The sequence below is a fragment of the Carcharhinus amblyrhynchos genome, chromosome 4 (genome assembly GCF_965287045.1).
Source record: "Carcharhinus amblyrhynchos chromosome 4, sCarAmb.v2.hapA, whole genome shotgun sequence".
Classification (NCBI taxonomy): Eukaryota; Metazoa; Chordata; class Chondrichthyes; order Carcharhiniformes; family Carcharhinidae; genus Carcharhinus; species Carcharhinus amblyrhynchos.
In genome coordinates this window covers 27916054-27928635 of record NC_137327.1, presented here as the reverse complement: position 1 = coordinate 27928635, position 12582 = coordinate 27916054, and the positions used below count along the sequence as shown (strand labels likewise).

Here is a 12582-nt window from a genome sequence, read left to right as displayed (position 1 = left end):
CTGGTTTCAAAAACCCAATCAATGCTGAGCAAATTGAAATAGGACTAACATCCAAAACAGGAAATGCATTAAGAAACACTTACATAAAGGATTTAAAATGGAAAGAAAAATGATGAAGGGATGAATCAAACAAACAGGTTTGAACTAAACTAAGTAGTCCAAAGGAATACAGGGGATCTTGCAAGTATATCATATGGTATCTAAAAGTAAAGTGAGATCAGAGGATATTATTATTAATTAGAACAAAATCAGTTTGAAAAAAATTAGGAAATGTGTAAAATAATTTGTCAGGAAAGATAACAGGTGAAAACACTTTAGATTGCAACTAGGTGCTGGGAGGGAAGAACTAATTTGCTAAAGGAATGAGTTTAGGTGGGCTGAACAGTTTTTCATGTTTATTTTGAAAGTACTCCCATTCCAATTACTCCATAGTTACGCACATTAAACTGCATGTCACATACTAGTCCAAACAAAAGATCCTTTTTTGAATTACCACATTCCAGATGGAACAGAAATCTTGAAACATTACCATTGCCAAAATAATCAACTGCCTTCACCTATTAATGCAATAAAATTAGCCTAGAGCAAGTTATTACTGAACATGAACCACAAAATCCAAAATATTTGCAATTTAATAAAATTGTTCAGTTTTATCTTAAAAGCAGCACACAAACAGTCAAACATTGCTTAATGAGTTAGTAAATCAGCTTTCAAACAATGAGACGCTTGAAAATAGCATCTCCACTTGTTTCAAATGTTATACCTGAGAGATATCTTCCAGGACAGCTTTGTAAAGTTTCTGCACTGTATAGGCGTGCATTTCAACACTGTTTGTTATCAACTGGATCAAATTGGGCACTGCATCATCTCTTACATAACCACCAGCCTATAATGGAAACAGAAAAATCAAGGATCAGGGAAAAAATACTTTGCAATCTTTAAACACAAGTTGTGTATTAGACTCAAGAGTTTGGGGCAAAACAACATACATCATAGGAACTAAAGTACCACGAAAGTTTCAAAGTATCCTACCCCATCCCACCAAGCCCTCTCCCCCTTGAGCACGAACCCATATTTGTTTCTGGCTTCCCAAAGCCTCCAATTTAAATTCTCAGCATCATGTTTGAGACCATTCATGATCTTAATCCTCCCCAACTCTAATCACCTTCAGTTCTAAAGCCCTCAGAACAGAGTTTCTATAACTTTTTGCAACCAATAGCCTTCAGCTAACTAGAACATCAGTCTTAAGTTTCCTCCTTAGACTCCTCTGCATATAAGATAGTCCTCTTTAACCAATTCCTCCATTCTAATATCACCATGTTTACTTCAATATCAATTTTTGTCTTGATTATAGTAAAGAATCTTGGACCCTTTTCGTATGTTTAAGGAGCTATATAAATACAAGCTACAGTCAACTGTTGAAACCCAAAGCCAGGATTTATGAACTGACACTGCAGCTACTTAAAAAAAAATTGAAATTGGAGAAGCCTCAGTAGAATCACACCTACATAGCCCCTGTACAAAGGGCACTTACAGTTTGCGAGCTAGATGCCTCTGCCCTGCAGAGCCATCAAGGCCAAACTAACAATACTGGATTTGTGCCAACAGAAAAATACTGAGAGCAACACAAAGTTGATTTAATAATGTTAATCAGCAAGCCAAAAGAATCCATTACTGGTTACACTTTAATGATAACCATTTGACATGCAGTTTGTGTGTTTCTTTAAAAAAAATCATAGCGCTATTATTAATACATTTCCCAAACCAAGCATAGTCAATAAATCAAGGGGGGTGAGGAGCGGAGGCCTCAGCCTCTTAATCTGCATAACAGGTTTGAGGTTCTTGCTTCCAGTCTGGAAGAGGACGAGGCAGGTGAGGTTGGTGAGCAAACTGCACACGGTACAGTGATGCAGCAGGACATAGGCAAAGAGAAGGGGAAAAGGAACGTAGTAGTGATTGGGGATAGTGGGGTGAAGGGTATTGACACTGTCCTTTGTCACAATGACAAAGTGCACAGAAGGGTGTGTTGTCTGCCTGGTGCTCGGGTACAGGATGTCGCAGCTGGGCTGCAGAGGAATCTGGAGTGGGAGGGTGAGAACCCGGTCGTTGTAGTACATGTGGGTGCCGGCGACGTAGGCAAAGTGCGGACTGAGGATCTGGGGAGGGAGTATGAAAAGCTGGGAATGGAATTAAAAAGTAGAACCGACAAGGTGGTCGTCTCTGGGCTACTGCCTGAACTGAGTGCAGACGGGCGTAGGGTTGACAGGATAAAGGAAGTGAATGGGTGGCTCAGGGATTGGTGTGGGAGGAATGGGTTCGAATTTATGGGGCATTGGCACCAGTATTGGGGTAGGTGGGACTTGTTCGGGCGGGATGGGGTGGGTCTGAACCGTGCTGGGACCAGAGTGTTGGCGAATCGAGTAAAGAGGACTGTAGACAGGGCTTTAAACTAATTAGGGGGGGGGAGGGTGCGAGGGTAGGTGACGCTACGAGGTCTAAAGTTAAGGATAGGGTACAGGTAAGGGAAGAGGCCGAGGATGTCCCAATTGGTGGCGTTACGGCAAATAGGGTCCAGGTGAAGGCTGGGATGAAAGCGCTTTATCTGAATGCACGAAGCATTCGGAATAAAGTGGATGAGCTGGTGGCGCAGATCGACACAAATGGATACGATCTGGTGGCCATTACAGAGACGTGGCTGCAAGGTGACAGGGACTGGGAGATGAATGTACGGGGCTATCAAGTGTTTAGGAAGGATAGGCAGGAGGAAAGAGGGGGTGGCGTAGCTCTGCTGATTAAGGATAGTATCAAGGTGGTAGCAAGGGATGATATCGGAGCCAAAGAGCAGAAAGTGGAATCGTTGTGGGTGGAGATTAGGAACAGCAAAGGGAGGAAGACGCTGGTGGGTGTCGTCTATAGGCCCCCAAATAATGATCTGGAGGTGGGGCGGGCTGTTAACGCGCAAATAAGTGCGACGTGCAGGAATGGGACGGCAGTAGTTATGGGAGATTTCAATCTGCATATTGATTGGTCGACCCATGTTGGACGAGGTGGGCTCGAGGAGGAGTTCTTGGAATGCTGCCGGGATAATTTCCTTGAACAGTGTGTGTTGGAGCCGACGAGGGAGCGAGCTATCTTGGATCTGGTGCTATGTAATGAGGCGGGTAGAATTAGGGACCTTGCGGTGAAGGATCCTCTTGGAGAGAGTGATCATTGCATGGTGGAGTTTCTGTTGCAGATGGAGGAGGAGAAAGTGGGTTCCCGGACACGCGTCCTTTGTTTGAATAGAGGGGAGTATGGTAGGATGAGAGAAGAATTGGCGAATGTGGACTGGGGGAGCGCGTTGGAAGGTAGGTCTGCTGAGGAGCAGTGGAGGATCTTTAAGGAGATCTTTCTTGGTGCTCAGCAGAAATTTATTCCGATGGTCAAAAAGGACAGTAGGAGGAGAGGTAATAAGCCGTGGATAACGAAGGAGGTGAAGGAAAGTGTTAAATTAAAAGCGGAGGAATTTAGAGTAGCTAAGAGCAGTGGGCGAGAAGAGGATTGGGAAAGGTTTAAATGTCAACAAAGATTGACAAAGAAGTTGATAAAGGAGGGTAGGAGAAGCTATGAAGCTGGGCTAGCGCTTAATATAAAAAAGGATAGCAAGAGTTTTTATAAATATATAAAAAGGAAGAGGCTGGCTAGGGTGAACGTTGGTCCTTTAGAGGATGAGAAAGGGGAGCTAGTGGTAGGGGATGGGGATATGGCGAAGGTCTTGAATAACTTTTTTGTTTCTGTCTTCACGGAGGAGGACGTGAATAATTTGCCGGGTGTTAGCGATGGAAAGGTGGTAGGACTGGAGGGTCTTAATGACATTACTGTTACTAGAGAGGTGGTGCTCGACAGACTGGAGGGGCTGATTGTGGACAAGTCCCCAGGACCGGATGGAATGCATCCGAGGGTTCTGAAAGAAATGGCGGAGGTTATAGTGGATGCCTTGGTGGTTATTTTCCAGACGTCGCTGGATTCCGGGGAAGTGCCGGAAGATTGGAAAACGGCTAATGTTACGCCGTTGTTTAAGAAGGGTGCCAGGCAAAAGGCGGGGAATTATAGGCCGGTTAGTTTAACGTCTGTGGTAGGTAAAATGTTGGAATCCGTCATTAAGGAGGAAATTGCGAGGCATCTTGAAGGGAATTGCTTGATAGGGCAGACGCAACACGGTTTCATTAAAGGGAAGTCGTGTCTGACAAATTTACTGGAGTTCTATGAGGATGTGTCTAGGGCAGTGGATAGAGGAGAGCCGGTGGATGTGGTCTTTCTGGATTTTCAGAAGGCGTTTGACAAGGTACCTCACAAGAGGTTATTGCAGAAGGTCAGGGGACATGGAGTTGGGGGTAGGGTGTTAGCGTGGATAGAGGATTGGTTGTCAAATAGGAGGCAGAGAGTGGGGGTCAATGGGTGCTATTCGGATTGGCGGTTGGTGACTAGTGGGGTGCCCCAGGGGTCGGTGCTGGGGCCTCAGCTATTTACCATTTATATAGATGATCTGGAGGAGGGAACCGAGTGCAGGGTGTCGAAATTTGCTGATGACACCAAGATTGGGGGAAAGGCAAATTGTGCGGAGGGTGTGGAGAGTCTGCAGAAGGATCTAGATAGGCTGGGCGAATGGGCCAGGAAATGGCAAATGGAATTTAATGTTGGCAAGTGTGAGGTGGTCCACTTTGGTAGGAAGAATGGTAGGAAGGACTATTACTTACGTGGCGAAAAACTGCAGCAGGCGACGGTGCAGAGGGACCTCGGGGTCCTTGTGCATGAGTCGCAAAAACCCAGCTTGCAGGTGCAGCAGGTGGTCAGGAAGGCGAATGGGATGCTGGCCTTCATAGCGAGGGGGATTGAATATAAAAGTAGGGAGGTCTTGCTGCAGCTGTATAGGGCATTGGTGAGGCCGCAGCTGGAGTACTGTGTGCAGTTTTGGGCGCCGCACCTGCGCAAGGATATTTTGGCCCTGGAGGGAGTGCAGAGGAGGTTTACTAGGCTGATACCGGAGTTGAGGGGGTTGAGCTATGAGGAGAGGCTGAATAAACTATGCTTGTACTCGTTAGAGTTTAGAAGAATGAGGGGAGATCTCATTGAGACGTATAAGATGATGAATGGGATGGATAGGATAGAGGTGGAGAGACTCTTCCCGCTCAAAAAAGACAGTAGGACTAGGGGGCACAGCCTCAAGATAAAGGGGAGGCGGTTTAGAACGGAGTTGAGGAGGAACTTCTTCACTCAAAGGATGGTGAATCTCTGGAATTCTCTGCCCGTTGAAGTGGTGGAGGCTGCCTCGCTAAATATTTTTAAAAAGCGGGTTGATGGGTTCTTGATAAGAGAGGGGATTAAGGGTTATGGGGAGAGGGCGGGAAAGTGGAACTGAGCCACGACAGATCAGCCATGATCTTATTGAATGGCGGGGCAGGCTCGAAGGGCTAGATGGCCTACTCCTGCTCCTATTTCTTATGTTCTTATGTTATGTTCTTAAACAAACTTCCCTCATTTAATATCAAATTGCCTGTCAATGATGCACACCAAGAAGAAAATTAATTTCAAATTTTTCATTTGATGCTCATGTCCAAGTTGCTAGATATTTGCTGGACTAGACAGGAGGGGAAAGCAGTTCCTGTTGCACCTGACCCATAATCAGTACTGAAAAAGTGCATCACTTTCACAGCACTTGACTCTCCAGAAGCTCTCAAACCACTGCAGCCAAGAAAATATTCAGGACACAGCCTCATTTAACCAGCAACCGAGCAAGTTGCTTATCCACCACCTGGTCCTGGCTCAGTTAAAATCTGAAGTGGGCAAGTAGATTGGGTTCAGGTTTGAGATCTCAAATTTTAAATATCCAACCCAAAGTTTTGGGTGTTAAAATTCCCCTCAACATGTCAGATTGAGGATTTAACATTGGGGTTGAAGGAGAAAGTGGTATTTTAGTCTACAATTTCAGTGCACGTCAGCCTAGTTCCAAATCTCGTATTCCATTCTGTGATGAAATTGAATCAAGAAAAAACGCATATGCTTTCTTAGGGAAGTTGGCATTTTGAGGTCATCCTTCTTTTACAATGTTTCTCTAGACCAAGCTGGAACTTCAGATTTACTTCTTTCACCAAAACCAACTAGTCCACTATGCTAAAGGTATTTGTCAACGTCTGAAATTCACATGGAGATTTTTAACATTTAGCCTGTATGCACTTTGTCTCGTTAAACACCAGCCCCACCCCCCTTACCATATCCATCAATGCTCAATGGAATTCAGAGTTATGCCATCTGTATAACTACAAATGCAGCTGTGTACATCTAAGGTTCAGTGACAACTAAGATAAATCAGAATCCCTACAGTGCAGAATGGGCCATTCGGCCCAATGCACCAACCCTCTGAAGAGCGTCCTACCCAGGCCCACCCCCATTCCTGCACATCCACCATAGCTAATTCACCTAAACTATACACTAGGGGCAATTTAACATGGCCAATCCACCTAACCTGCACATCTTTGGCCCAAGCATATTTGTTTTGAGGTTTTGTTACAAAATCAAGCTTTGTTCAACATCTAAAATGTCTGGTAATTACACCTTTAACAAGTACTAATATTAACAGTTCACACCACCTCAGCTGTAAGCTGCAGGGTGAAAACACAGATGACCCCTTTCACTCTGATACAGAGTAACTGTGCCAACTGTTTTTAATTTTATCTTGTTCCAAGTGTGGAACTTAGTCTAGAAAGCATTCTTACTTTTAAAGCTCTGAAAAATTTGAGTAAATATTTGAATTACATTTTGTATTTTACTTCTATATCATTGATATTCCTCAAAACAGTATGTAAAAGCAATTTGATCCTTTGTATTTTGCCATTATTTGGTTTGTTATGATTGATGGTTTAAACGGGCCTTCAGCCATGTATTAATTATCTTATACACTTCAGACACTGAAGACTCAATTGCCTTAACTTCGGAAGCCTTCAACATGGCGGCCATTCAATCCATCATGCCTGCACTGGATCTTTATTGGGTAGAACAATGCAAAACTAATCTCAGTGCACGAATTGTCTCCCCAGTGGCTCTGCACTTTGCTTTAAATGTATATCTGCTCTGTTTAAAAGATGTGTGGTAACTACCTGACCAAATCCCATGACAATGCATTACAGGTTTGAACACCTTGCAAAACAGAACCCGAGGATTATATTTTGTGGCGGTCACTTCAGTATAATTGGCTAAGGTTGCTCCAACTTGCACTTTTAAAAAAAAACAATCTTTAGCGCTAAATATTCATCACAAGAGTTAGGAAATATTCAAACTGAGGCCCCAGAGTTGACAGGCCAATGTCTAATTTACGACATCAGCAATAGCCCCCAAAAATATATAATGATTCTTACAGAAGAAATGCAGCAACTTTATGCAGAAACCCTTCTTACCGTTGTTAGCACTTTCATTATTGTGTCTATGTGCCATCTCTTGGATGGTGCATACCTATTAAAAGAAAAGTGATATGAAAATTTTTTTCCCCTAAGGAAATGAATACAATTCTTTGTATTACTAAGTAATCTTTGTGCTAGTCGATTGCCAAATATTAAAACAAAGCAAAGATCATCCCAAGAAAGTTCAAGCTAATTAGTTTATAGTTGCTTTCTGGTAAAGCAGTTAATTAAACTAGTAGGTGCTTGGTAACTAACAAGTTATACATGTAAAGCATTAATATACATGTTTTTCTTTAACAGATAAATGAATATATATGTTTTAATTCAATATGTTCTACACAATTTGCACACTTATGCAGGAATTGAAAGACCTGTGAAATTACCTAAAATATGACCATTAAATGCCCCAGTGTGTAGTGAAGTAACCGACCACTGCAGCAATTAAATTTATATTTGATTTACAGAAATGCCAGTTTTTTTATTTTGACCAAAATAGTTATCATATACATATTACAGACACAATAAGTTTTCAAATAAAAACAAAATGAACTTCAATTAATTCAATGACAATATTCACATGGGATAAGATTATGATTGAAAAATTAAAAATAAGATTTGCTCAATTCAGAATTAAGGGAAAATTATAACCTTAACACAAAGTTGTGGTGAGTGACTGCTTTTCAGACTGCAGTGAGGTATACATAAACATAACAGAACAGCAGAAAATTCAGTCCCATGAACTTGCTCCACCATTCAACATAATCATGGCTGACTGATTACCTCTGCCTCAACTCCACCTTCCTGCTGCTCTCCATAACACTTCATCCCATTACTCAAAACTTATCTGCCCAAATTTGTTTTATGTCCTGGCATCCACTGCACTCTAGGGTACAGAAATCCATAGATTCACTACCCTTGGAGTGAAATAATTCCCCCTCATTTCTGTTTTAAATCTGCCACCCCTTCGCCTAGAACAACTTGTTCTAGAATGTCCAACAGAAGGAAACATCCACTCTATGTACCCTCAACATTCAGCACTAGCAGTATTTTAATATACTGCTTTTTAATATACTTTTTAATATACAACTCACCTACTGGGGCAGGGGAACACACAGCCAAGTTGAAAATTTGCTGAAGGCAAACTTTTAAATGCAGTTAGTTAACAAAGAGGAAGAGTGTAATAAACTTAAGAGCTCAAAAAGAAAGTTGAAATCGGCAGACACGTGGCATATTCAACACAGCTGTAAGGCAATACCTTTTGATAGGAAGGCACTACATACTAAAAGATACAATTCTAAATTGGGAACAGAGACCTCTGCACAAATCTCTGAAATGGCAAGACAGATTTACAAAGCAGTTAATAAAGCGTGAGATCTGGACTTCATAAAGAGGTAGAGTACGAAAGGCACTGAGCCTTTAGAAAACATTAGTTCAGCATCAGCTGGACTATTGTGTCCAATAATTCACAACCCACATTAGAAAGAATGTGAAAGCTTTGGTGAGGACAAACAAGATTTTACTAGAATGACTCCAAGCATGAGGATTATAATTATGTGAATAGATCAGAGAAGCTGGGGTTGTTTCTCTTCGGGAAGATGAGGCTAAGAGGAGATTTGATAGCAATGTTTAAAATCACGGAGGATTTAAAGATGAGAGAAAGTGTTCGAGTTAAGGTGATTGGCAGAAGAACCAGATATGACAGGAAAGAAAATACCATATGAAAAACCCTTTGAGTGGCTAGGCTTTGGAAATCAATGCCTGATTGGATAATGAAAACTGATTCAATGATAGCCTTCAAAATAAAACCAGATAAATACTTGGAGAAAAGAATTCAGGGCAATTGGGTTGCTCTTCAAAACAGCTGGCATAGACTTTATGGGCAAAATGGCCCTTCTGTGTTATACTGTTATGTTTCTTTGATTATGCAAAATCAAGAAATGTTTCACATTAACCCCAAACTGTTTTGTGAATAGGTGATTTGAAAAAATCCTCTGCAATCCTATATTATCATTGAGAATATCAATTTACATAAAAAGCACTGGAGTATGTGTTTACACCCAAATTAACCTTCTGGGATGTAACAAGCTGGGTAGATAAAGAGGAATCAGTAGGTGGAGTCATTTGAATTTCCCAAAAGACATTCCACGAAGCACTACATAAAAGGTAGCTATGAACACAAGCTATGAACTCTCGATGCATAGGCGATACATTAGCACGTATAGGCTGGCAAACTAACTAGGGTTCAGTGCTCCGGCCTTAAATGTTCACAATCCATATGATGACTTGAATGTACAAAGTGCATTGTAGCTAAATTTACTAACAATATGAAGATATATCAGAAAGCAAGTTGTATAGGACACTCTGCAAAGGGCTAGACAGATTAAGCAAAGTGGAAAATACCTGGCAAATAGACTATAATGTGGGAAATGCGAGGTTGTCCATTTTGGTGGGAAGAACAGAAACACATTATTTAACTGGAGAGAGATTTCATAGGGATCGGGGCATCCTTGTACATGAATCACGAAAAGTTAGCATGCAAGTATAGTAAATTATTACGACAACTGAATGTTATCCATTATACAGGGGGATGGAGCAAAGTAGGGAAGACTTGTAACTGTAGAGAGTACCAATAAGACCACATCTAGAATACTGTAGAGAGTTTTGGTCTCTTTACATAAGGAAGGCAACCTGCAATGGAGGTAATTCAGGGAAGATTCACTCAGTTGATTCCTGGGATGAAGGGATTATCATATGAACAAAAGTTTTCCTATATTCATTGGAGTTTAGAAGAATGAGGTATCTTATTGAAGCATGATATTCTGAGAGGACTAGACAGAATAGATGTTGAGAGATTATTACACCTCATGGGCAAATCTAGAGAAAGGGGGCAAAGTTTAAAAATAAAGGGTCTTCCATTTAACTCTGGAGACGAGCAGGAATTTCTTCGGAGGATTGTCTACCAGGGGCGGCATGGTGGTACAGTGGATAGCACTGCTACCTCACAGCACCAAGGACCCAGATTCGATTCCTGGCTTCAGTCACTGTTTGGAGTTTGCACATTCTCCCCATGTTCGCATGGGTTTCCTTGGGGTTGTCCTCCCACAGTCTAAAGATGTGCGGGTTAGGTTGACTGGCCATACTAAATTGCCACCGTGTCAGGGGAACTAGTAGGGTAAATACGTGGGGTTATGGGGATAGGGCCTGGGTGGGATTGTGGTCGGTGTAGACTCAATGGGCCAAATGGCCTCCTTCTGCATTGTAGGGATTCTATGATCTTTGGAATTTTGTACCCTAGACAGCAGGGGAGTCCAGGTATTTTTTCAAGCTTGACTTTGACAGATTAATGATCTACAATGTCGAGGATGATGACTGACTGGCAGGGAAGTGGAAGCAAGTCCTGATTTTATTGAATGGTGAGGCAGAGTCAAGGGACTAATTGCCCTACTCCTGCTCTTTTACATCTATACAACCCATCATACAGATCTGTGCAAGATTTGTATTCGTACTTATTCAATAGCAAGTTTATACCGCTTTGGTATGACACAAGAATATAAAGTCTTACTTCTCTGCTGCAAGAAAAATGCCAGAAGCACAGTCTGCTTTGAACTCAGGATCACACAAATCCAGGAAATACAACAATTCCTTCATCATTCCTCGAATGTTATTTCCATTCACCAGAGCAAAGCTCAGTTCCATTGCACGTCTATATTAGGTAAACAATAAAGTGAAATTAGTTCACTATACACTACTTGAATGAGAAAAACTGAACCAGTTTTCAAGGTTTGAATTGTTTAAATTATGAAGATGCTTAATCCCATTTACAAGCTGCATCTCTGGAGATCAAATCAATTTGTAGTTGCTATGAAGAAAAATCAAATTTGGAACACTAATATATTGAAAAATAACCCAGTAACTATTCAACTTGGCAATTTTCCAAGTATAGCTGCCAAATCAGGAACATTAAAATTACTGTTATATTACTCTCATTCTATTAAAAGATATAATTATTGCCTTTCTTCAGATTTCTCTTGTAATGTTTCAATAACAGTTAATTCTTCACTGTTCAGCATTCATCCACAGATTATCCAACACAATTTCGCTTTGGTATGGCTATGGTGCAATGCACAAACTGTAGGAACGTACTCAAACGTCCCAAGGTAACCAAGTCCATAACCCATTAAAAGCATTATTTGCTGCTGAGGCCATGTTCAGGCTTCCTACCTTGCACTCTCTGCATAATTTACTGTTCAATATAGACAATTAAAAGCTTCAAATATGGAATCTTTACCTTTTAATAGACACATCCAAATCCTTCAAACAATCCACTATTGTACTTCTGTGTCTTTGAACTGCATTATGATCAGTTTGGACTGTTTTGAGCAGTGATGTCAGTGCCACATACCTTAGAACAATGAAAAATAATTACGAGTTTAAACTTTAGTTGTAACTGTACACATTTTAAAAACAATGATCTGTACATAATGTAACGTATACTGAAAATCTGGAATAATGGAGAATTCTGTTCTGACAGTCCATCTGCCGCAGAAACAAAATCAGAAAGATTTGGCTTTTCAACTGAGCAGACAAAGGTTGAGTTAAGGTGATTTCCAACACAACTCTCGATATACAAACTGCATTCTGCAACAGAACTAAAACCTGGATTTATGTGTTGCCTTTTATGTAGCTAGGGGAAAAAACAAATCACAGGATATTACATGCTGAGCCAAAGGTCAGCAATTCAAATTTGGAATACACAATAGGCTAAAACTGAAGCAAAGGTCCTGGAGGAGGTCACAGTGAGGCCATGGAGAAAATTCAAAATAATAGAATTTTCTGAAGTAAATCTTTGTGGGACTGAGAGCCAACACAGATAAGCAAGTATACAATGATGATAGGCAAATAGGACTTGGTGCAAATCAGACACGGCAGTGAAGTTCAGGTTTATGGCAGGTGGAAGATGGACATTCAGCCAGCAATTGAATAAGTCTAGAGGTAACAAAGGTACGAGTGGGGATTTCAACAGTGGATGGGCTTAGATAAGAATGGAGACAGACAACGTTTTTTGGAGGTGGAAAGCAACTGTCTTGGTGGTGCAGTGGATTACAGGGTCAAAGTTCACTACAGTTTAAACAGGATGTCAAGATTACAA

The 12582-nt window shown here is 41.3% G+C and overlaps 1 protein-coding gene across 4 annotated transcripts in view; it reads right to left on the bottom strand.

The window, feature by feature from the left end:
• The window catches only part of ap1g1 (adaptor related protein complex 1 subunit gamma 1), a 132022-nt gene that overhangs the window by 53068 nt on the left and 66372 nt on the right, over positions 1-12582 (bottom strand). For all 4 annotated transcript variants that reach the window (XM_080186895.1, XM_080186896.1, XM_080186897.1 and 1 more), the window contains exons 11-14: positions 11722-11835; positions 10996-11136; positions 7431-7485; positions 764-886 (exon numbers count right to left, since the gene is read on the bottom strand). In XM_080186895.1, the coding sequence (XP_080043021.1) occupies positions 764-886; positions 7431-7485; positions 10996-11136; positions 11722-11835 (433 nt within the window). The remainder of the gene's footprint in view (positions 1-763; positions 887-7430; positions 7486-10995; positions 11137-11721; positions 11836-12582) is intronic.